We start from the raw sequence: 25086 nt of genomic DNA on the forward strand, positions 1-25086 counted from the left end.
TCTCGCTCTGTTGCCCAGGCTGGAGTGCAGTGGCATGATCATGGCTAACTGCAAGCTCCACCTCCCAGGTTCATGCCATTCTCCTGCCTCAGCCTCCCAAGTAGCTGGGACTACAGGCACCCACCACCACACCCAGCTAATTTTTTGTATTTTTTAGTAGAGACGGGGTTTCACTGTGTTAGCCAGGATGGTCTCGATCTCCTGACCTTGTGATCCACCCACCTTGGCCTCCCAAAGTGCTGGGATTACAGACGTGAGCCACCACGCCTAGCCACTTGCACCTTCTTAATTATCCTCACAAACACTGGTATGAGAATTCTTGATATCTGATACAGCAAATCACAATCTTGTTTTGGCTATTCTTGGCCCTCTGCTCTTCTGTAGTCATCTCAAAATCATCTTGTCAAGTTAAAAAACAAAAGTGAAGAAACAAGAAAAATTAAATCTTTTTGGGATTTTGGCCAGAATTGCATTGCATCTCAGATCAATTTGGGGAGAAGCGTTATCATTCCAATAGCGAGTTTTCCAAACCAAGATCACATGGTATCTCTGCATTTGCTTAAGTTTTAATATCTTTTGGTCAAATGTAATCTTTTTAATTTTTACCCTTTATCTCCCACAGAGATTTGTACAACTTTTGTAAAATTTATTTCTAGGAACTAGTATCTTTTAAACTTTTCACAGAAATCTATTTACTGTTATGCAGAGAAACTTTTGTATACTCTTTCGTACCCAGCAATCTTGCTAAATTGTTAATTAGAAGTCATTCCAATTATTGATTCTAATAATTCAAATAACTCTTAATTCTAATAACTTATCTGTAGAAATTTTTTCATATTCTATGTATAATCCCATCACCTGCAAATGATGACTATTTAGTGTCTTCCTTCTAGTCCTTTATACTTTTTCTGGTCTTACTGCATTGGCTAGGATCACCAGTTACATCATCAAATAGAAGTGCTGGTAGTCGGTATCCTTGTCTTGCTCTTGATGTTTCAAGATCAATTTTTAATATTTTACCATTAAGTTCAATGTTAGCTATAGGCTTTTTTCCTTTTAGAAGCCCTTTATCAGGTTATGGAAGTTCGCCATTATTCCAAGTTTGCTAGAATTTGGAAATAAATGGCTAATGAATTTTATCAAATGGTCTCTGCCTCTAAGATCATCACATTTTTTCTGTTTTAATATGTTAATATGGTACATTTGTAAATTTTCTAATGAGTTGGTTCTTGCAAACAAAGTACTTCATAATGTACATCTTTTAAAATATTTCCCTGGCTTGGGTTTTGTAATTGTTTCTTTCGTTAGAATTTTTACATCTATATTCATAACCAGACTGGCCTGAAATGTTTGTTCTCACTGCACTGCTCTTGTCTGGTGTTGCCATTAGGCTTCTGCTAGTCTCATACAATGACTAGGAATATTCTTTATTTTCCTGTTCTCTAAAGGAGTCTGTATGGAAGTGGGATTGTTTCTTGAATGTTGTTAGTACTTACCAGCAAAGCCCTCTGGGTGGATTTGCAGAAGGGCAGGATTTTTAAATACTGATTCCATACCTTCCATGATTACAGATTTCTATTTATAGGTTTTTTATTATTCTTCAGTTAGCTTTGCTGTTTCCTTTTTAATTTTATCCATTTTATCTAAGTTTTCAGATTTGTAAGCACAGAGCTGATCAAAAAGCCTCTCACCCGACATGAAATCCTGAGTGTGCTGGCAGTTATGCTGTTTCATTCCTAATGCCGTCTGTGCCCTTCTTCTTAAAATTTCTTGCCAGGAATTTGTCTATTACTCTTTTCAATTACTGACTTGTCTTTATGGATACTATTATGTGTTTATGTTCTTTTCATTAATTTCTATCTTTATCCTTATAATTTCCTTTTACTTTATGTCATCTAACCTCATTGTATCTTTCTTCTTTACTAATGTGAACATTTAAAGCTATAAATTTATTTTACTATTGCTTCAGTTGTCCCACAAATTCTTATGTAAAAATATACTATTGGCCAGGTGCGGTGGCTCATGCCTGTAATCCCAGCACTTTGGGAGGCCAAGGCGGGCGGATCACCTGAGGTCGGGAGTTTGAGACCAGCCTGATCAACACTGAGAAACCTCATCTCTACTAAAAATACAAAATTAGCTGGGCATGGTGGCACATGCCTGTAGTCCCAGCTACTCGAGAGGCTGAGGCAGGAGAATTGCTTGAACCCAGGAGGCAGAGGGTGCAGTGAGCTGAGATCACGCGATCGCACTCCAGCCTGGGCAACAAGAACAAAACTCCATCTAAATATATATTTAATTTGGTTCTAAATATATCTGATTTTCATTATAATTTTTTCTGTGACTCAATAATTTAGAAGTGTTCTCAAAATTTTAGGTGTATGAAGTTTTTCTACTTATCCTTTTAACTGATTTTTTACTTAAGTGTACTGTGATCAGAAATTGTGTTATATGTGATACCAATTTTTTGCAATTTGTTGAGACTAGCTTTTCTGTCTAGGACATCATCAATTTTTTCCAAGTATTCTGCATGTGACTGCAAAGAATGTGTATTCTCCAATTGCTAGGAACAACAAATTCACAAGCTTATGGATTGTGCCGCTCAAATTTTCTTATATCCTTATTACTTCTGAAATGTTCTCCCAAATTATTACCCATTTCCGATGCTCTTCATTCTGTCCTGAAGATCTGAGTTTTCATCTGGTTTTCTCTCCTATCAGCCTGAAGAACTTCTCTTAGCATTTCTGTGGTACAGACATGCTGGCAACAAATTCTCTTAGTGTTTTATTAACAGATGTCATTCTTTCACCTTTATTCTTCAAGAACACTTTCACTGAATACAGAATTCTGGGGCTGGCAGTTTTTGTTGCTGTTGTTTCTAAATTTAAAATATCTTTTTTTAAAAAATTATCAATTCTTTGTAGAAAGATGATTTTGCTAGCAATGGCTTTCTAGGTTGTGTTTTTTTTGCAGCACACTGAAGACTCTATGCCACTCAGACATCTACTGTTGCTGTCAATAAGTTAGCTATCCATTTAGTTGCCATTTCTTTGTAATGAATGGCCTGTTCTCTGTAGGTTTATTTAAGGTATTTTCTTCCTCTGGTGTTCTGCAGTTTCCTGATGATATGTCTAGGTGAGGATTTCTTTGATTTATCTTGCTTAGGATTCACCAGGCTTCCTGGATCTGAGAAGCAGCATCTTTCCAAAATTCTTGAAAACCCTCAGTCATCTTTCAAATATTAGCTCTTCTGGAACTCAAAACAGACACGTTAGGTGTCCTCATTCTGCTCCCATGTTTACCCCCAGCCACACTGATTCCCAACTGCTTCCCAAATGCCTGGCATCTTCTGGGCCTCTCCGATCCTCTTATTTTCTCTTCCTGCCTTCTCTGACTCCTCTGGAATCCTCCCCTTGATTTTCTTTTAGATCACTTATCATATAGCACCATAACTATTATTTAACTATGAGTGTCTCATGCACTGTAAACTCCCTGGGGTGAAGGCTACCTTCAGCCCTGGCACCAGACATGAGGGTGGCACCCAGCAAACTTGTGACAGCCTGGCTGAGCTCTGAGGCCTAGAGAAAGGCAGCAGAAGGTGGCAGTGATGTGTCAATCTCAGAAGACTAGGGAATGCTCCCCTAAGCCTCCAAGACAAGTAGTCTCTTTCCTCATTCCTACTCTCATTTCTACAAATGGTTCTCTTAAAAGCCCCAGCTCGACCGGGCGCGGTGGCTCAAGCCTGTAATCCCAGCACTTGGGAGACCCAGGCGGGTGGATCATGAGGTCAGGAGATTGAGACCATCCTAGCTAACACGGTGAAACCCCGTCTCTACTAAAAATACAAAAAAATTAGCCGGGCATGATGGCGGGCGCCTGTAGTCCCAGCTATGCGGGAGGTTGAGTCAGGAGAATGGCGTGAACCTGGGAGGCGGAGCTTGCAGTGAGCCGAGATCGCGCCACTGCACTCCAGCCTGGGGCAACAGAGCGAGACTCCGTCTCAAAAAAAAAAAAAAAAAAAAAGCCCCAGCTCTACTGCTCAAGGATGGACAGGTGAAGAAGAGACTCCTTGGCTTTCAAAAAGATGAACCAACTGCTAGGCATTCTACATGTAGCTTCATGCCTTCTCATCTCTGAAATGCTGAATAGCTTTAGTAAGGGCCTATTAAGCCACACCAGCCACTATCTTTTTTTTTTTTTTTTTTTTTTTTTAGAGACAGGTTTTTGCTCTGTCACCTAGGCTGGAGTGCAGTGGTGCAATCACAGCTCACTGCAGCTTCAACCTCCTAGGCTCAAGTGATCCTCCCACTTCTGCCTCCCAAGTAGCTGGGACCACAGGCACACACCCCCATGCTTGGCTGATTTTTTGTTTTTTGTCAAGATGGGGTCTCCCTATGTTGCCCAGGCTGGTCTCACAGGCTTCAGTTGTCCCACAAATTCTTATGTAAAAATATATTATTGGCCAGGCGCAATGAGACACTGCACCTGGCCCACCAGCCACTATTTTGGTGGCCTTTTTCACTTTTGGCCAGGATCAGCTACTGGCTAGCTATAGCTGCACAAGGTGGGAGAGGAGGAGAGTGCTGCCTTCACTCCTTCCTAAGCTTGCCCCGGCGATGGGGGCCCGGCCAGGCCAAAGCAGAGGTCAATCTGCAAGCTTTGTTCCCAACATCCCATGGACACTTGTGCCTTTCGTTTCCTCGTGGCCTGTCCACTCCTGTTTGAACTTAGGGCTTCTCCTGCTGCTGCCCAGAACCCACAACCTTCTAGAGGCTCCAGAAATAACTGTTTCCATCCAGAAGCTCCTTCTGACACTTCACTCCTCGTCTTCCAGCATCTCATGTAGATCGTCCTCCCCTGGGACTGAAACTGCCCTTGCCAGGTCCACCTCTGCTCGACATGGGGAAGGGGCTATCAGGTAACTAAATCTGCCCCCTGCTGGAATCACACTGTAGAGACAAGCCCTCACTCTAACACCCTGCAACAGAATACCTTGTGAGTCCTCAGCTCTCTGTCCCAGCTGGAGGTAAGTGGCATGGTGGAAATGATGAATCAGGGAGAGCTGACTGCAAGCTGAAGAGCTGTGGTGTGACTTCAGGACTGCCGTGACACAACACAGAGGACACAAGAGACCTGGGGCCCAGTGCTAGGCTGATTCTGGCCCCCTGTGGAGCCGGGGGGAGTCAACATGCCTTCCTCACTGCCCATGCTCAGCAGCCCAGCTGTGCCTGGATGACACAGACTGGAGCCTCGCTTTCCCTGCAGCCCTGACCATGCATCATCTCCCCTACAAACTATCTCACTCCCCAGCTACTATCCCTTCCCACTTGCCTCTGTCAGGGTTACTTCCAGCCCCCACTCCCGCTTTCTCCTGCAAGGATGCCCTGGTTCTCCTTGGAAGAATTCTCCCCTCACCCACTTCCAGTCAGTCTCCAAAGGGACAGATCCTGCCCTGGCAACAGAAAAGGGTTCTCAGTGGTTAAAATCAATCTGCAAAGTGTCTCCAACTCCAGTCCCCCATCCCCAAATGTCAGAAATGGTATTGGAGCTACAGAGAAATCCGCTCTCTCTATTCCCTGGGCTGTGGTAACTGGGACTATGAGGTGAGCACCTGAGGCAGCCACTGTGCTTGCCAGAGCAAAGGCTTGAGCTTCTGAGGTGAACAACACAGCAAAGGGGGTCTGAGTCTTGGTGGTCACCTCCTAACCACTGGGTCAAGCTGAGGGCAGCATCACATCTCGACCAAACTGGCTCCCCTGACACACTGTATGTGGGGCACTTGCTGGGAAGGCCTGGCCCCCACTCTGCAGCCTCCATGCCAGCCCGCCATGCAGTTCTCACTCTAAACCCAGCTCAAAACCCTTCTCAGGGCACTCATGCCACTTGTGTGCATGTGAGACTGCATCTGTCCCCCTTGCCAAAGCATGTGCTCCATGAGAACATGGGCTGGGTCTGCTTTGCTCCCCATCCCTGAGATCTAAGCCTGACACACAGATGGTACGCTCCATCACTAACTAGGGATTGAAGAGAGGTCACAAGGATCAAGGGAACCACAGGACCTCAGGCTGGCAGGGACTTTGCAGTTTATCTGCATCTCTGCACACGAGTTCAGTGACCACTTCTAACAGGTTCTGGATAAATGTCCACTTCAGGGGCTCAGAAACACAACCTGATTAGAGTGGCCCATAACCTCCATCCTGATTATCTAAGACAGGGAACTTTCAAGTGTCTTAGACTGAGTGGTATTCATGCACCCTGGGCCAGGGGGCACCAGACTAGTGGTTCTCAACCATGGTTCTTCTTGGGAAGCTCTTAGGGATTTTAGTAAAATACTGATGCTGTCCCCTGCATACACACAGATTCTGGGGTGGGCCTGAGCATTTGGATTTTTAGAAGCTACTGAGATGACTCAAATGGGCAGCCAGGATGCATAAGAAACACTGAGCTCTGGGTGCATCCAGACCTCTCACCAAGCCCTCCCCAAAAATGAGGCCCCATGTGAGGGCCCAGCTCAGACTCACAGGCCTGAATGGGCAGATGCATGGTGGAGACAAGCTCTGGCCTCCCACAGTCACCTTGCTCTATCCAAGCATTTGGTCAGCAGTCCCCAGGTCTGGCTCCAGGATGGCCCCTCCCTCTGAGATAAACAGACAGCCACTATAGCCAGCATGCAGGTCACAAGCAGCCATCAATGGCGAGAGGGCAAGAGGCAGGCCTGAGGACGGGGTGACCACATCCCCTGAGTAGGGTCTGAGCCATGATTTTGAAAATACATAAGAGTTTGCCAGGCAGACAATGAGACACAATATAAAGATTAGGCATTTAAGGGAATCCAGGATGCCTGAGCCCCTGCAGAGGCCCTCACCAGGGAGGAGTCTCTGAGCTCTGCTCCAAGCCCCAGGTCCCTCAGGCTTCGTTCACCTTTCTGGCCTCAGCCACCGCATACCCAGGCTCCCTGCAAAAGTAGAATCTGTCACCGGGCATGGTGGCTCACACCTGTAATCCCAACACTTGGGGAGGCCGAGGCGGGTGGATCAAGGTCAGGAGTTGGAGACCAGCCTGGTCACTATGGTGAAACCCTGTCTCTAATAAAAATACAAAAATTAGCTGGGCATGGTGGTGGATGCCTGCAGTCCCAGCTACTTGGGAGGCTGAGGCAGGAGAATTGCTTGAACCCGGGAGGCGGAGGTTGCAGTGAGCCCAGATCATGCCACTGCATTCCAGCCTGGGCAACAGAGGGAGACCCTATCTCAAAAAAAAAAAAAAAAGGGGGGGTGGGCCAGGTGCGGTGGCTCACGCCTGTAATCCTAGCACTTTGGCAGGCCAAGGCAGGTGGATCACGAGGTCAGGAGTTCGAGACCAGCCTGGCCAATATGGTGAAACCCAGTCTCTACTAAAAATACAAAAGAATTAGCTGGGTGTAGTGGCACTTGCCTGTAATCTCAGCTACTTGGCAGGCTGAGGCTTAGTCGGGAGAATCGCTTGAACCTGGGAAGCGGAGGTTGCAGTGAGCCGAGATTGCGCCACTGCATTCCAGCCTGGGTGACAAAACGAGACTCCGTCTCAAAAAAAAAAAATTTAAAAAGTAGAATCTGTCCTTCCATCTAGACGTACTATTAGTGAGGTTCTAAACACAGTTCAAACTAATAGGTTTATATCTTTAAGAGTTAACACAATGCATTTTAACATTTCTGGAAAAAAATTTTTTTTTTTTTTTTTGAGACAGGGTCTCACTGTTGCCCAGGCTGGAATGCAGCGGCATGGTCTTGGCTCACTGCAAACTCTGCCTCCCGGGTTCAAGCGATTCTCATGCCTCAGCTTCCCAAGTAGCTGGGATTGCAGGCACGCACCACCACACCTGGCTAATTTTTTGTATTTTTAGTAGAGACGGGGTCTCACCATGTTGGCCACGCTGGTCTCGAACTCTTGGCCTCATGTGATCTGCCAAACTTGGCCTCCTAAAGTGATTACAGGTGTGAGACACCACGCCCAGCCAACATTTCTGGAAGAATTCTTTCTACCGTGAACTCTGCAATATGTGCAGTGTCTCCAATGCATGGGTTCTGAAGCACTCACCATGAGCCAGCAGCACGCTGACCCACCATCCAGGACTCATGGGCCAGGCTTCCACGTGAGAACCCCACACTCCAGTGGAATGCCACCTGAAACTATTCCAGAGACTCTTCTGACACCTCCAGTTAGCTCTTATGGGCCCTGCTTCCCCTTTAGAATCTGCTATTAAAATAACAAACAACAGCACTGCTAAGAATTTTAAAACTCTGCAACTGTATCAGGCACGATGTTGAAACTAACAAGTTTTGGCTCAGAAAGAACCCCCTACTCTTTTTTTTTTTTTTGAGATGGAGTCTCGCTCTGTCGCCCATGCTGGAGTGCAGTGGTGTGATCTCGGCTCACTGCAACCTCTGCCTCCTGGGTTCAAGCGATTCTCCTGCCTCAGCCTTCCAAGTAGCTGAGATTACAAGTACCCACCAATACGCATGGCTAATTTTTGCATTTTTAGTAAAGACAGGGTTTCACCATGTTGACCAAGGATGGTCTCGATCTCTTGACCTCGTGATCCGCCTGCCTCGGCCTCCCAAAATGCTGGGATTATAGGTGTGAGCCACCGCATCCAGCCAAGAACCCCCTACTCTTATAGCCTGCATAGACAAAGTTGGTCACAGCTCAGACAGCTTTGAACATAGAGTGAAGTATGTGCTTGGATCAAACCCTGACCACCTCCAAATCATCCAGGTAATCATGGACAAGCTGTTTGGCGTGGGTGGGCTCTGTCTAGTTTGCATTCTGCAAGTGACTCTGGGGACCCGTGTGTGTACAGGACACTGTAAACTGCTGGGCTGAATTCAGACTATACAAATGGGCAAAGCCCCCCAGACACATAGACAGTCCCATGGCCAGTGTGACCTCCTCCTTTGCTGTGTGCAGGGGAGTCATGGAAGGCCACACACTGTGGCACCTTGCTTTTTTGAAATGTTACTTGGAGACAAAGTCACAAAGTCACAAGCATTCCCTGAGGGCCAGCTGTACCCTCAGGGAATGCCTGCTGGCTCGGGGGGCGATGGGCATGCTCCTCCTCTATGAATGGACAGTAGATCCGCTGCAAGGCTTCTCTCTGTGCTCTCCCTCTCCACGTCCTCGGCAGGGTCCAGGCCATGCCACATACCCAATCAATAAATGCTTGTTGAAAGTTCAAGTGAATGAGAGGAAATGAAGATGGAACCAAGGTTTGAAAGATCAAGCAGTTTCCGGCCTCTTCCTCTGTGGGGCCCATTCATGGGGAGCCTGTGTCCCGGTCGCCTCCCACCCACCAGCCTGGCTCATCCCAAGCCTCACAGATGAATATTCATGTGCACAGGGAGGCAGTCACTACGCGAGGGGGTGTGTCACAGAAGAACTGAGCTGTGCAGAGCTCACCAAGAAGCCAGTAGCACCACCTGCTGCTGCCAGGGCGGAAGACAGCCTCTGTCCCAGCCCAGGCGGTGGGCGGGAGTACAGAGAGAGGGCTCCAGCCAGCCAAGGTCTTCTGAATCAGCAGGCTGTAAGCCCTCCTCAGACCAGGTGGCTGCTTTGTGTGTCTGGAACAGAGGAGGAAGTGCCCCACTGACCTGGCAGGCTCCAATCTCCCTCCTTTCAGCCCTGAGCATTTCCTCCCAAGGCCACTTGGCCAAGCTGCTCCTAGTGCTACTTGGAAAAAACTGGTAATGATGGGGCTCACTACAAATGGTGGCTTTCAAAACTGTTTCTTTCATCCAGAGGGCACAGCTAACAGTGTTACGGGAAGGGACTCCAATCTTTCTAATTTATGAATGCGTCTCAGGATGGAGGGGTGACCCTGAAAATGTGCACTATTGGATTTAACTAGATGCTAAACAATAAATCCAATACTACACTCTTGCTCTGAGGCTATGCTGGTGGAATGTGGAAGTAGAGGGTGTGCTAACACACTTCAGTGAATGCAGGAGCTAGCAGAGGGCCATTCTCCTGCAGAGCTGTTCAACACCACCACTGAGAAAAGAATCTCAGAATTAAAAGAAATTAGTGTGATTTTAATGTATTTTTCTATTGAAAGCAGAGTGCTAAAACTGCAAAAACACCCCTATGAACATCACTAGGTTGCTTAGTAAATGATGGTACAGCGTGGTATTGTTTAGAATTTCTAATGATGCCTAGAAATGCTCATGACACTACAAATTGAAATATACACATACACACACATGTAATTATATATACAATATAACTTCAACTAAGTAAAAACATAATGCCCAGAAAAAAGACAGGAAGCAGACAAGCTAATATTTTAACAGTGGCTATCTCTCCATATTAGAATTTGTGGTGACTTTTCCAGGACATGCCAGGGCCACAGAGGGGCCTCGCAGCAGTCCAGGATGGTGTGACAAGTATAGGACATGGTGCCATAAGCACTGAGCCTGCCCCAAAGCTGCTAACAACGTCTCTGGGCTTTGGTGACCTATCTCCTCCCCAAGTCACTGGTAATAATGCCAAGTGCATCAGAACCAAGAAGGTCCTAGGTTGGGCAAGTGGCAAGAGATGGCCAACTGGCAGTCAATAAGCCACATGTGCCCATCCTCAGATAGCTTTTAATTAGCTCAAACCATATTCTTAATTTCTAAAATTCAGAGCCAACATTTAAACACTAAACAGATTTCAAAAATCCAGGTTTCTATCTTCTCTTTAAAAAACTGGATTCATAATAGCCAAAATGTGGAAACAGCCCAAATATCCATCAGTTGCTGAATGGTTAAACGAAGTGTTGTATATCCATGCAATGGAATATTATTCATCCACAGAAAGTCATGAAGGACTGACACATGCTATAACATCGATGAACCTTGAAAACATGATGCTAAACGAAATAAGTCAGGCACAAAAGTCCACACAGTGCATGACTCCGTTTCTACAAAATGTCTAGAGGCGAATCCCTGGAGATAAAAAGCACATCAGTGGTTGCCAGGGGCTGGGTATGTGGTTTCTTTCTGGGGTGATGGAAACGTTCTGGAATTAGATATCTGATGGTAGCTGCATAACATTGTGAATGTGCTGAAAACCAGTCAAGTGTTCACTTTAAAATGGTTGAAATGGGCCAGGAGTGGTGCCTTATGCCTGTAATCCCAGCACTTTGGGAGGCCGAGGTGAGCGGATCACTTAAGGTCAGGAGTTTGAGACCAGCCCAGCCAACATGGTGAAACCCCATCTCTACTAAAAATAAAAAACTAGTCGGGTGTGGTGGCGCGCGCCTGTAATCCCAGCTACTCAGGAAGATGATGCAGGAGAATTGCTTGAACACAGGAGGCGAAGGTTGCAATGAGCTAAGATGGTGCCACTGTACTCCAGCCTGGGCGATAGTGAGACTCTCTCAAAAAAAAAAAAAAAAAAAGTTGAAATGGTGAATTTTATCTCAAGTTCTTAAAATTTGGGAGGGCAGATTCATGTGGGCAGCATTCCTAGGTGAAGCAGCAGCCCATCAAGCCCACCAGGCTGCCCCCATTCATCAGGGGAGACTCCTCTGCTCACACCCCCTGGACTCTGCACCGAGTCTCACCCCAGGGTGCTCTCAACACAGTATTGCTATTATGCTGTGTTCCTAGAGGGTCAAGTCAGGTCCTTGGCTCAGCCCAGGACACTGGGTCCAGGGCACAGCCCTGTCCACCAGTCAAAGGAGGGGCTGGGCATAACTTGGTCATTTAAAGATATTTTGAGATTGTCTCTCCTGACTGGGAAAAACTTAGCCCTGGTAAACAAGTCAAACAATATAAAAAGGTAAAGTGTTAAAACTAAGTCTCCTTCCCACCACTCTGATCCCCAATCCCCTCTCCAGAATTTAACTCTATTAAACCCACCTGGCTCCTGGTGTGACCACTTTCTTTACAGGGCACTAAGACAACTATCCAACAGTTTAATGAACAGTCTTTCCTGAAAACATCCTAACCATAACTTCTGGTGGCCATCACTTTACAGACTAATCATTCTTCAGATTTAAAAATAAAGCCAAAGCCACTGTCTAAAAGGGTCTGCCAGCCCTGGGGCACCACAGTCCCCATGTGTGGTGAGTAAAACCATACCACAGGCTCCCTGGGGGTACCGCACACAGGTGACAAACCTTGTGAACCAACCTCTTGAGCAGCCCTGGAACTAGCCTTCAGTCAATGAAAGCTGTGGGCAATTTTGCCTGGGGCTTTTCCCAAGGCCCAGAGGGCTCCTGCCAAAGGGGGTATGAGGCCCTGCCTGGGTTGCAGAGGCCATCATCAAGCTATCGGAACTCATCAGATGCTAAAGGGCATCTGGGGCTGACAGTGTCTTCTGGACCAAGTCCAAGCACTTGGTAAGGCTGAGTGCAGGCCCTGAGTGATCTGGGCCCTTCTCCACTGCTTCCCGGTTCACACCAGCTGGTTGCATCTGCACCCACTCCACCACTCCGTACCCCTCTGCTTCTCACACGCTAAGTCTTCTGCAGGGAACTCCCTGCCTCTTGGTGCCTGGACACCTTCTTTTCCCTGGGGAACTCAACGGAAGTAGCCTTCCTCCAAAATGCTTGCCTCACACTCCCTGGACTCCTGTACTGAGTCTCATCTCATCCCAGGATGCTCTCAAATAACCTCCATCGAGTCCTGGACTACATAGTACTGTTATTACGCTGTGTTCCTGTCCTGCCCACTCCTGAGCAGGGCCTTGACAACAGACAACAGGGACAATAATCACCTGTTGTCTCAGGGGTCATGCATAGCTGAACACTGCCTGTCACTTGGTACATTTTAGCAAACATCTAGGGAACTGAGTTGAACACAAGAGACGGTTCTAAGAGAAACAGAGACTCCAGGAGATACAGGCAAGATGCCACAAAATATACAAAGTTCCCAAACAGAAAGCCCACAGGTCAGCCATGCCCAGTAGGGTTTAGCACACCAGGAGGGGCCTCCCAGGGCACCAGGCCAGGAAGCCTTCACAAAGCCTGCTGGGCCATGCTCCTGCCCAGTGATTAACAAACTCGTGGGCCCAAGATCATCACCCAGATCAAACCAGTTGTGTCATGCTCACATTTTGAACTTCCCACCACAATTCCTCTTACATCTCATGTTAAGCAAAACTTTAAAATATTCATTTAGCCTATTAAACGGATTTTCTATTGCTTTAAGTAACAAGCAGAATTATAGCAAATGTATCCCCTTTTCATCAGCAGTGATGGTAAGCACATCATAATTTCCAGCTAATTACAGCAGCTTGATTTGGATGTTCCACGCTGTGTATTTTGATTCCTTCAGCTGGGGCGCTGGGTGCAATGCTGAGGCTGCAAGAGTTGAAACATGTCCCAGAGAAGGCACAAGGCATTTCTGATGCAAATGGGAGGTTGAGGGGAAGTTGACTTTCCTTCTCCCAAAGCAGAAAACCACTCAAAGAGGGAACACCATGCCACCATCCTCAAGGAGGAGGGCAAGGGCCAGTTGGGTATCACTGCTGAGGGCTGGAGGAGCCTGGACACCCACCACAATCGACCAGACCCAAGTGGGTGAGAGACAGCAAGAAGCACTGCCTTGCCCCTCACCCATCCAGCAGGCAAGCACGGGAGACCAGTAATGGGGTCTTTACCAAACGATGGCCAGGATTCTGAAGTACTCGCAGGAGCTGCTGGCCCGCCCCAGGGGTTGGTCTGGTTAGTGGAGGCCGACGGGCCCCAGGGCTCTGCTTTCTGGGACGCGGGGCCTGAGCTGGGGAGAGCATCCATTAAATCCAACAGCGTAGTCTGCTGTGGGAGAGAGCCGTGCTTTTAAGACAAAGAGAAGGGGACAGGTTTTACTATGCTACAGTTACAGCAAATACCCATGAACTAGCCATAAATATCACCCACCCGTGCCTCTTCCTCCAGTGAAGCCCTCTAGGAGGGGCTGAGAAGAACCTGGAAACTGAGCCGTCCCATCTCCCTCCCTGTCTAGCCAGCTCTCCAGTTACAATAAGCTATTTACTGTTTGCCAAACCCCTCCCCCCAACCCGACTTCACAGACCTCAGGGCTCCACAGACTTTTCCAGGCTAACACTGGCTTCTGCCCGGGCTGTGGACATCCTCCAGAATGCCATCCCTCCCACCTGCCAGCCACCATCCAGGGCCAGCCTGAGGGCCCTCCCCCTGGGGTCACCTGCATGCTCCCCACTCTCAAGACCACCCCATGTGTCATCAGGGATCATCAACATCATCCAGTCAGGAGCCAGGGGCTCCACCGGCCTCGGCAGCACTGTAACAGAGGAGGCCAATGGAGCCCCGGGGCCTGTGGTGTGAGGAGGGGTCTGGGTCTTGACTGGATGATGATGAGCTTGTCAAGAGCACAGCCATGTCCTGGTCATCTCTACATCAAAGCAGGAAGCCTGGCACAGGGCTGACGAGGCAACCAGCACTAATGGGGGCACACCCTGCCACAGGAAAGCGTTCCACAGCCCCTGGCATGTAGCTCACTTGACAGCTGCCATAGCCACAGCCGCAGGAGGCAGGCGCTATCATCACCTCCATTTTACAAACGAGCGGACTGAGGCACTGGGATGTTAAGTGTCTCCTGGTTAGTTCAGGTGTGTTTTCAGTCGCCTGCTCACCTGGCTCTCGCTCACTACAGGCATGAGGGTTATTTGCTGAGGTTGGAGAACTCACTGTACATCACGCCATCCAGGCAAGTTGGGTGGGGGATATTGAGGCAACAACTACAGGACAGGGTGAAACATCTACCCTCCCAGCAAGCTCTTACCTCTTTCTTTTTTGGAATTTTAACTGTGTCCCTTCGGCTTTCTTCCAGGGCCATCTGTAATCTGAGGTCATCACCCCGCCTGAGGCGTTCTTCCTGTAGAGGGACAATGCGAACTGGTAATTGTAATAACATCACTGTACAGAACAAAGCCACACTGGCCAGAAACAGGAAATGCACATTGTATGATGCAGTATTTCAAAGGAAGATTTCAAAACTACTTGTAAAACACAATTACTTTCAAATCCCAAATGTGTGTGTACCCAGAAGGCCCCTCCCTCATTGCGACTCCTGTGACTTCAACACCCTTGGGGGCTCAGGTACCACCAAACTGGGGAAAGGAAATGCTTAATCTTAAATACTTTTTTCTCAAAATGAAACTGGCTTTATAAATTATTTCTACTTATAGAAGCAATGTGTGTCCTTATAAAACACAAATCTGACAACCCAAAAAGGAATTAGAAAGAAGATAAAAATCATGTATCATTCCACCTCCACTGTGTATGCTTCCGGAAAATGGCGCATATTTCTATGATTCCTAACAGAAATGATTCACTATCTTTATTTAAGGCAAAGTCACCATATGCAAAAGACAGGATTGTCCTAAGCTTTTATATAATATAATAATTAAATATAAATAATATATTCCTTGTATTTTTTCTTGTTTTTAAGAGACAGGGTCTCATGGTATTACCCAGGCTGGCACACAGTAGCTATTCACAGGGACAATCCCACTACTGATCAGCACGGGAGTTTGAACTTGCTCCCTTATATTTCATTATAAATATTAACTAAAATGGGCTCAAACCGTCCGTCTGTCCCTATGTTTCTCAGTGGATGCTACCATGCACCTTCTTCCTGGGCTGCTGGCCATGGAGCCACATGCATCCACGTGGGCAGTTACTGGTGGCCTGTTTCCCACTGCAGGGACAGAGAGGCCACAACTGAGATTGCCCACTGTTATTGAGCTTTAGAATGTTGCCAGTTATAGACACACAAACAATGCCGGGACGAACTTGTCTGTACTCAAATCTAACTATCCCTAGTATTCCTCTCTGAACACCAACTTCTAATAGAGGAGAGGGATCCCTGTGCTGCCCCGGTCCCAACTACCTTTTTTAACCAAAGGTCATTGGAGACAGCCCTGTTAACTGCAACCAAAGGCTTGACAATTTGTAAGGCCACTCTAATTGCTCCCTTCCCTTCTCTCTGTTGCAAAGTAATGCACGCTTACTAAAGAAAAATGGGGGCCAGGCGTGGTGGCCCACGACTTACTCTCAGCACTTTGGGAGGCCGAGGTGGGCAGATCACTTGAGGTCAGAAGTTCAAGACCAGCCTGACCAACATGGTGAAACCCTGTCTCTGCTAAAAATACAAAAATGAGCCGGGCATGGTGGCACGCACCCGAAATCCCAGCTACTCAGGATGCTGAGGCATGAGAATCACTTGAACCCAGGATGTGGAGGTCTCAGTGAGCCAAGATTGCACCACTGCACTCCAGCCTCGGTGACAGAGCGAGACTCTGTCTCAAAAAAAAAAGAAAGAGAGAGAGAGAGAGAAAGAAAAGAGAAGAAAAGAAAAGAGAAAAGAAAAATGGGAACTGAAAAAAATTAAAACTATACATAATTCCATCATCGAAACATAAGCACTCTCATTTCGGGAGCATTTTTTCCAAGCTTTTGTTTTTTGCAAATCTCTTGCTACAGGTCAAAGTGCTTGGCGGGGGCTGGGCTGGCTCCTGCCCCTCAGGCCTGCATCCCTGCGCCCACCCTGCATGCCACCCTTCAAGGAGCCTGTGCAGGCTCAGCTCACTAGGGGAAAGCCCAGACACGTGTCTGCAAAGTGTTTCTGGGAAGCATTTTTAACTGGTTTCTTTCCTTGGCAAAGACTTCCTAGAAAATCTTTCCTAAATGTAACTTTGCATGGGATCCCTCCCTGACTGGGAGGGACACTGGGTGACAAGAATACACACGGCAGCATGAAATGCCATCTCAGCAAGCATATCTGAAATGTTTTGAAGAGAGGGCTGTGTCTGCCATCATCTTCCCAGTGAGCCACACTCCACCCCGAGCATGGGCAGTCAATGCAGTGCAGACCTGCCTGGGGCACTGACCTGCTCAGCCACTTCTCTGCTCATGGCAAGTGCCAGCTGCAGCTGAAGCTCCTCTTCTCCACTAGTCTGGGGCCGGGCTTGCTCCAGCTCAGAGGACACTCGCGGGGAGGTGGCTGTTGGGGAAGACCAAGTCATCACATGCAAAAGACAAGGCTGATACAGCTCCTGCACAGCAGTTTCCTGGGCAGACCACATTCCATTCCCATCTCAAACCCACAAGGTTCAGCAGTAACCCAACAATGCAGGCAGAGGAAAGGAAAGGCTTACAAATATTTGAATGTTAAAATCAAGTGACAGTCAAACATAGCTTCCCAACTACAGAAGTCCCCTGGTACCGACCAAGAGAAGATGCCTTTGGGTATGCAAGCCCCAGCCATCAGGCCTCATAAGGATCAGAACCTCAGTCTTCACTGCAGATCTGCAGTGCTCCAAAAAAAGAAACTAATTCAAAGACCCAAAGTATAACTCTTGAACAGATGGACCAAAGAGCATCCTTCAAACAGGTGGAGGGCATCTGGAGACCAAAGACTCCACTCCAGGCACACCAACATTCAAGAGTTGACTTTTGAGGCCAGGTGCGGTGGCTCATGCCTATAATCCTCGCACTCTGGGAGGCCGAGGCGGGCGGATCACAAGGTCTAGAGATCAAGACCATCCTGGCCAACATGGTGAAATGCCATCTCTACTAAAAATACAAAAATTAGCTGGGCATGGTGGCATGTGCCTATAATCCCAGCTAGCAGGAGAATAACTTAGAGACCCGGGAGACGGAGGTTGCAGTGAGCTAAGAGCTCGCCACTGCACTCCAGCCTAGTGACAGAGCGAGACTCCATCTCAAAAAAAAAAAAAAGAGTTGACCTTGTCTCTCGTAGTGTTACTATGAGATCATGGAAAATGAAGCCCGCCCATTTCTGCAGTGACCCCAAACATTTTCATTTTGTAAGCAGCTTTGTACACCGATTAGAAAGAAATGCAGATAAAAATGCAGACACACATGCAGATACTTTTGCTGTGCACTTAGCTAGTTTAAACACTTCTAAGCAGCTCCTGGAAAGACAGTTTTTATTGAACGAATGAGATGTGAAGTCCTAGCTGATATAACAAACCCCACTGGAGTCTTGACATTCACACCATAAACCATGGTGCTGGGTGCTGGGGCTTACACAGCCATCAAGATGTTTCATGATCAGGGAATCTAAATGCCTCCAGAAATTATTATAGAGTTTTGGAAGTATGTGCCCACCTCTGCCCCCATTTCAGGAAGGGTCCATAGCTTCTCTAAAACTCTCAGAGCAAGACCTGCCCTCTGCAAGATTTGGAGCTACTGCTTTAGATGATTCCTTGCCCTGTCCTCCTCCTGGGTCTCCGTGCAGGCTGTTCCCTCAGCGCACCCACCTCCTCTTTCATATTCAGAGCTCGGCTTCCCTGACCTGGTCCTTCCCCTCCATCCTGATGCTGTGTCAGACTCTGCACCTCTGCACCTCTCCCTTGTAGCACTCACCCCTGGCTGACAAACACCTGTTGGGTGGAGGCTTATATGCATGCACAGACAGGTGCATGCACAGGTCGACAGATGGACAGATGGACAGCTACAGAATTCAATTTCATGGTTAACGGGTCATTTAAAAATGTTCTAATTGTGCCGGGCATGGCGGCTTAAGCCTGTAATCCTAGCACTTTGGGAGGCTGAGGCGGGCGGATCACCTGAGGCCAAGAGTTCTAGACAAGCCTGGCCAAAATGGTAAAACCCGGTCTCTACTAAAAATACAAAAATTAGCTGGGTGTGGTGGCGGGCACCAGTAATCCCAACCACTTGGGAGGCTGAGGCAGGAGAATTGCTTGAACACAGGAGGCAGAGGTTGCAGTGAGCCAAGATCAAGCTACTGCACTCCAGCCTGGGCAAAAGAGCAAGATTGCATCTCAAAAAATAAATAAATGTTCTAATTGTGTATTAGTTTACTTCCTTCTTTCATTACATCTATTTTAGGAAACATAACTAGCAGGATTCATTCACCTAGGTGTTGCTTCTGCCTTACTTTCCAAACTAAATTTGCTTCTTAGGGTTTTCCTCTTTGAGAGAAACTAAAAGGTTAGGAATAATTCCTGACAAGGCTTTCAGATGGCTGGGCCACGGCTATGGTGAATAAAACAGGGGAAAAGGCCTAAATGCAATTCAGGCCACAGACATGATCCACAGAAGAACCAGGGGAGGTAGAAAGAGGCTGCTTCTGGGCAGAGGGCTGAGGTGGGGCCGGGCAGGAGACTGGGAACTTCTCTATCACGTGAGGTTGCCAAGCAGAGGCATCAGCCTGTCATGAAATTCTTAAAAACACATAAAACATATAGCAATAAATTTACTTTAGAACAGGCCGGGTGCGGTGGCTCATGCCTGTAATCCCAGCACTTTGGGACACCGAGGCAGGCAGATCACGAGGTCAGGAGATCGAGACCATCCTAGCTACGAGGCCAGGAGATTGAGACCATCCTAGTTAACATGATGAAACCTCATCTCTACTAAAAATACAAAATAAATTAGCCGGGCATGGTGGTGGGTGCCTATAGTCCCAGCTACTCGGGAGGCTGAGGCAGGAAAACGGCATGAACCCAGGAGGCAGAGCTTGCAGTGAGCTGAGATCGCACCACTGCACTCCAGCCTGGGCGACAGAGCGAGACTCCATCTCCAAAATAAAAGAAAGTTGCAGCTGTAAAAACATAAATGTATTTTTCTACATAAAATCAAGTCAAATCCCATCCTAGTGTTATCATCCAATTATATTTCCCAAAGTATCTCTTCAGAAATAAAGCTAGAGGGCAATGAAAAGTCCTCAATCCACCTTAACAACTTGATTTCTTAATAATACACCAAAACAAAAAGTGCATTTTTTTGTTCGTTTTGTGCCTAAACTTCACCTATGCCAATCAGAACTCTCAAGTTTGGGCTTTCCCATGTTCAAAAAGATGTCCCCATCCACATGGAAGAGAATAAAGGAAGCCAGACAGTTCCTGGGGACTCTTCTCAACTGAACAGGGCACTCGCATCCAAATCATTAACCACTCCAGCCACCTGTTCCCAGCCTCTTTCCTGATAAGGAATCTCTGAGGCTTCGTTCACAAAAACCTTGCTATAAAGCAAATATTGCACTTACGACATCTTTCATTTACTACCAAATGGAAACCACAAATGAATCAAGTAGAAGGCTCACATCCCACCCCACCCCAAAAAAGTGCTCTGGAAAACAAGCCCCATCCTGGCAGGGAAGCTGGTACTGGGTTGCACAGCTACAGTGCCTGATACAGCCAGGTTGGAGGGGGAGAGTGGGCACGGGGCTCTGAACTGGACCTGCTGGAGAAGTGAGGCCTCCTTTGTCCTCTGAGCTTTCCAGCACATCTGCAAGGCCAGACTAGCATCAAATGCAAATGTACATGTTTATGTCTACCATAACTGACACTGTTAGAATAATGCACAGCTGGCACATACCGGCTCACCACATCATAGCTCACCACATCAATGTGGAGATTAAAGACAAAGGGTATTCCCCTGAATGTTGTGGTTTTCATAAACGGATGTACAGCTTTCAGTTCTGCAGATGGCAGAATTCTTGGCCACCAACCACTGAACATCAGCTGAGCTACACACAACGGGTCTGAGCTTCGAGGGAGGATTCCAGCAGAGATATTCTTGCCTTGGTGACAGCAACTCAGCTCCACAAAGGGCCTCTTGTGCCCATGCACATGACAGTGAACACAGACGTCGTTGTGAGACAGGCCTGAATGGGCCCTTCTGACCACCTGAGCCTAGCCTTGGCTCTGCTCTGAGGATCTGAAGGTTCAGAGCTCACAGGGACCAAGGGAAAAAGCAAGTGCTGGGGGATGTGCCAGTCTCTCATTGTTGCAGGTTGCTTTCCCAGACACTCACTGGAAGGAAGAATGGGAATTGTTAGTTTAAGCTCATCACTAAAGTTGCATCAAATGCACGGACCTTCTCCCAGGAAGGTGGCCTTTTGCATTATAAACCCCACTGGAAGAGCTCCAAGTCTTCACTTGCTGTGGCCAAGAACTGTAACCACAGGTAGGCCTTATTTCTATCCTTTCCAGTCTGTCACACCGGCTGAGAAAAAGCCTAAGGGGGAGAGGCTGAGTAGAAGGCTGGAAAAGCCCAACATTTCCCTCAAAATACAATCTAAAAAGACCAAGAAAACTCTGCCAACTCAGGCAGACAAGGGTCTCTCCCACTCAAGTCTACCCTGTCTGCTCCAGGGACTGCCTGGCAGAGCCTGGGTGCCTGTACTCTGTGCTGGGAGAGAGACACCCTTTCCCAAATGCGCTCCTAAAACAAAGGGTGAAAGATTTTCTAATAAAGATGCTTCAGTGGGCCACTTTCAGGTAACTGAAATAAGGCAATCGAGTTGGTAGAAAAACAGGAAATTGATTCTTATCAGCTATATTTTGCAATTTTCCTAGAAAGTACGGAAGCAGCATCTGCCAGTCACGTAGTACTGATTAAAAAGCCTCCTCTAATCTGCATGGTTAGGTCAAAGAGAAAGAAAGCGGCAGGTACAAAAAACACAAATGTAGGCTAGGCATGGTGGCTCATGCCTGTAATCACGTCACAGCACTTTGGGAGACCGAAGTGGGTGGATCACTTGAGACCAGGAGTTCGAGATCAGCCTGGCCAACCAGGGTAAAACCCTGCCCCTACTAAACATACAAAATTTAGCCAGGTGTGGTGGCACGTGCCTGTAGTCCCAGCTACCCAGGAGGCTGAGGCACGAGAATCACTTGAACTAAGCTGGTGGAAGTTGCAGCGAGCCAAGATCGTACCACTGCACTCCAGCCTGGGCAACAGAGCAAGACTGTCTCAAAAAAAAAAAAAAAAAAAAAAAAAACCCACACAAGTATATTTTTACATTTTACAGTACATGGGACAGGATTCTACCATCAAATGGCTCTGTGCAGTGGGCAGCGTGACTGCACAGGTACGTGAGCATCACAGACCCCGTGGGGAAGGCAGGGTGAGGTCCTGGTTGTCGTATGTCCCTGGACCTGGTGTGGCAATGCTGGGTACACAGGCGTGTCTGACAACTCAGAAAAAAAATGAAAGGTTGCCAGGCCTCGGGGGCATGAGAAGACCCCACGTGGGCCCAGGCACTGCTACCACCTCTCACACCCTGTGCATGTGAGCCAAGGGAAGACCAGATAGTGGAAAGAGCACTGGACAGACAAATCTTGTCCCCACCGCTGACCAGCAGTGGGAGTCCATGTGATAGCCTGACCTCTTTGAGCTTCTGCTCCCACATCAGTGAAATGAAGACAGTGGGGCCTGTGGGAGGAGGTAAGCAACTGACCTACCAAGGGGTCAGGAGTGCCGGGATGCAGGTGGCTCTTCCCCGTGGATTCCAGCCCTGTCCTGAGCTGGTGCTCTTTCCTCCATCCATGGGGACCAGACCACCTGAGGGCTAAGCTCTGTCAGGCACCCAACCCTCCACGTCACACACAGAACGTGTGGCCCTTCCCAGGCCTCCAAGGAACAGGCCTGGGGCTGCTTTCTGCTGGGCAGGCCTACTTTGAGGGAGGGGCTAGGGAGACAGCGTTGAGCGCAGGGTCAGCATCCACTGTCCAGTGGCCAGTCCTCTAGTTCAGCTAAGTTCCTTCCTCGTTACTGAACAGCAGCGAAACACTTCCTCAATGTGGTGACATCATCCGGTGGTTCCAGGGGCCACTTCCTGAATCAGCAATGACCTTGGCTACTGAGGATGTTCCCGCCACTTCTCAACACAGGAGAGCCTGAGGGCCCTTACTTTACCTCCTTGCAGGGAGATGCTGGGAAGGCTGCTTTTAGTCTAACGAGGCAAATTATAAAAAAGTTAAGTTCAGATTACACCAGGTTATTTATTTATTTATTTATTTATTGAGACGGAGTCTCACTCTGTCACCTAGACTGGAGTGCAATGGAGTGGTCTCGGCTCACTTCAACCTCCGCCTCCCGAGTTCAAGTGATTCTCCTGCCTCAGCCTCCTGAGTAGCTGGGACTACAGGCACGCACCACCACATCCAGCTAATTTTTCTATTTTTAGGAGAGACGGGATTTCACTATGTTGGTCAGGCTTGTCTGTAACTCCTAACCTCGTGATCCACCTGCCTCGGCCTCCCAAAGTGCTGGGATTACAGGCGTGAGCCACCCCACCCAGCCTACACCAGGTAATATTTAACAGGAATATATATATGTGATGCAAAGGACAAAAAGGTGTATAACGAAAAATGCAATGAAGCATGACCACAGCCAGATCACTGTCCAGCCACAAGGTGGATGTGACTTTACAACACAGGGACAAACCACAAAGTTATTTTGTGCTGTGGCCAACGCTGGCACTATCAGCGGTGGGAGGGCTGCCTGTCAGGTGATGTCATACCCCCATCCATGACAGTCCCAGCAAAACGCTGATGTGCACAGAATCCAGACTCCAGCCATGATTCCAGTTCTCGGGAAGCTCAGGGTGAGGGCCAGGCTGAGCATGGTGACAGGCAGCAGACGGACAGATCCAGGCCAGGAACAGACATCCCAAAGGCAGGCTGGCCCCGAGAAATGGAGAATGTGCTGCCATGACACAGACTGCAGGGACAGGATGGCCAGGCTCAGGCTGGGGTCCTGAGGTGGCCTCACGTTAGGGTGATCAGCAGCAAGACACTTTCAGACAACTGGAAAAATGTGACCATGACCTCAGTGTGAGATGATGCTGCTAATTTCCCATTTTGTGAGGTGTGTGACTGTGTGTGTGACAGCAGCTGTGTGACTCTCCAGGAAGAGATGTGTACTGAAGTACTTAGGGGAGGAATGTGAGGATACCTACAACTTATTCTTAAATATTTCAGCATAAAAGGAAGTGAGGGCCACTCCTCTCATCCTGCCCCACTGCTCTCCCCAGAGGAAACAGCTGTTCACATTTTCTTGTGCTTCCACCCAGGAAAGCTTCTGAACGCACATTCTGTGCGTGGATGCCTGTAGTACGCTTCCCTCTCTGACACTCGCCCATAGGGAAACCTTCCTCCTTGCCCTAAGTGCTTCTCCCACCTGGGCCTGACCCCAGGCCTAGTGTCATCAGCCTAAGAGGGCAGCCCAGTGTGGCAGACGAGAGCATGGGCCCTCGAGTCCATGCCTGGGCTCAGATCTGGGCTCTGCCACTTCTTAATGCGTGACCTTGGCCTATGTCAGCTGTCCCCAACCTTTCTGGCACCAGAGACTGGTTTAGTGGAAGACAATTTTTCCACGGCCAGGGGTGGGGTGGGGGATGGTTTCAGGATGATTCAAGCACATTACATTTATTGTGCACTTTATTTCTATTACTATTACATTGTAATATATGATGAAATAATTCTACAACTCACCATAATATAGAATCAGTGGGAGCCCTGAGCTTGTTTCCCTGCAACTATACAGTTCCATCTGGAGGTGATGGGAAACACTGACCGACCATCAGGCATTAGATTCTCATTAAGGAGCATACAACCTAGATCCCTCACATGTGTAGTTCACGATAGGGTTTGCACTGCTATGAGAATCTAATGCCACTGCTGATTTGACAGGACGTGGAGCTCAGACAGTAATCCAAGTGATGGGGAGCGGCTATAAATACAGATGAAGCTTTGGGTCTGTGGCCCGGAGGGTGTGGACCCCTGGCCTAGGTGATTACCTTCTCAGTGCCTGTTTTCCCTGGCCTAGGTGATTACCTTCTCAGTGCCTGTTTTCTCATCTGCAGAATGGGGACGGGAAACCGTCTCCCAGGGTTGTTGTGGGGAACAAACAAGAAGCGATGTGAAAATCACCCACCGCCTGTGCAACTCTGTCTCGAGGAACCCTCCATCCATAAGGGGGTGCTGCCCCACTTACAGTCCACGCTGAGGCCTAGGGGTGCGGTGACTGTCCCAAGGCCACTCAGCTGGGGCAGGTGGAGTCTGACTCTGAAGGTCTGGGTCTTCATTACCAACCCTTCCCACTGATGAGGACACCAGGGCCCAGAGAGGGTAAATGGCTGCGGCTCACAGCTGCCCAGGGGCAGGATGAGAACTCAGAGCCAATACTCAGGACCTATGCCCCACGCTTGCTCCTAGCACCCTAAAGGGGTTTTGACCCTCAGTCAGTTACATGCGCACACCCACACCAAGCAGGGCCGCCTCTAGGCCTGAGGAAAGTCCCTGTTCCCATGAGCTTGTGTT

At 48.0% G+C, this 25086-nt stretch overlaps 1 protein-coding gene across 6 annotated transcripts in view; it reads right to left on the reverse strand.

Annotated features, from left to right (window-relative positions):
- EPN2 (epsin 2) overlaps positions 1-25086 on the reverse strand; it is a 99732-nt gene that overhangs the window by 10341 nt on the left and 64305 nt on the right. For all 6 annotated transcript variants that reach the window (XM_063617748.1, XM_055243219.2, XM_063617747.1 and 3 more), the window contains 3 exons: positions 16876-16988; positions 14766-14858; positions 13624-13798 (listed from right to left, as the gene is read on the reverse strand). In XM_063617748.1, the coding sequence (XP_063473818.1) occupies positions 13624-13798; positions 14766-14858; positions 16876-16988 (381 nt within the window). The remainder of the gene's footprint in view (positions 1-13623; positions 13799-14765; positions 14859-16875; positions 16989-25086) is intronic.

The sequence above is a fragment of the Symphalangus syndactylus genome, chromosome 14 (genome assembly GCF_028878055.3).
Source record: "Symphalangus syndactylus isolate Jambi chromosome 14, NHGRI_mSymSyn1-v2.1_pri, whole genome shotgun sequence".
Classification (NCBI taxonomy): domain Eukaryota; kingdom Metazoa; phylum Chordata; class Mammalia; order Primates; family Hylobatidae; genus Symphalangus; species Symphalangus syndactylus.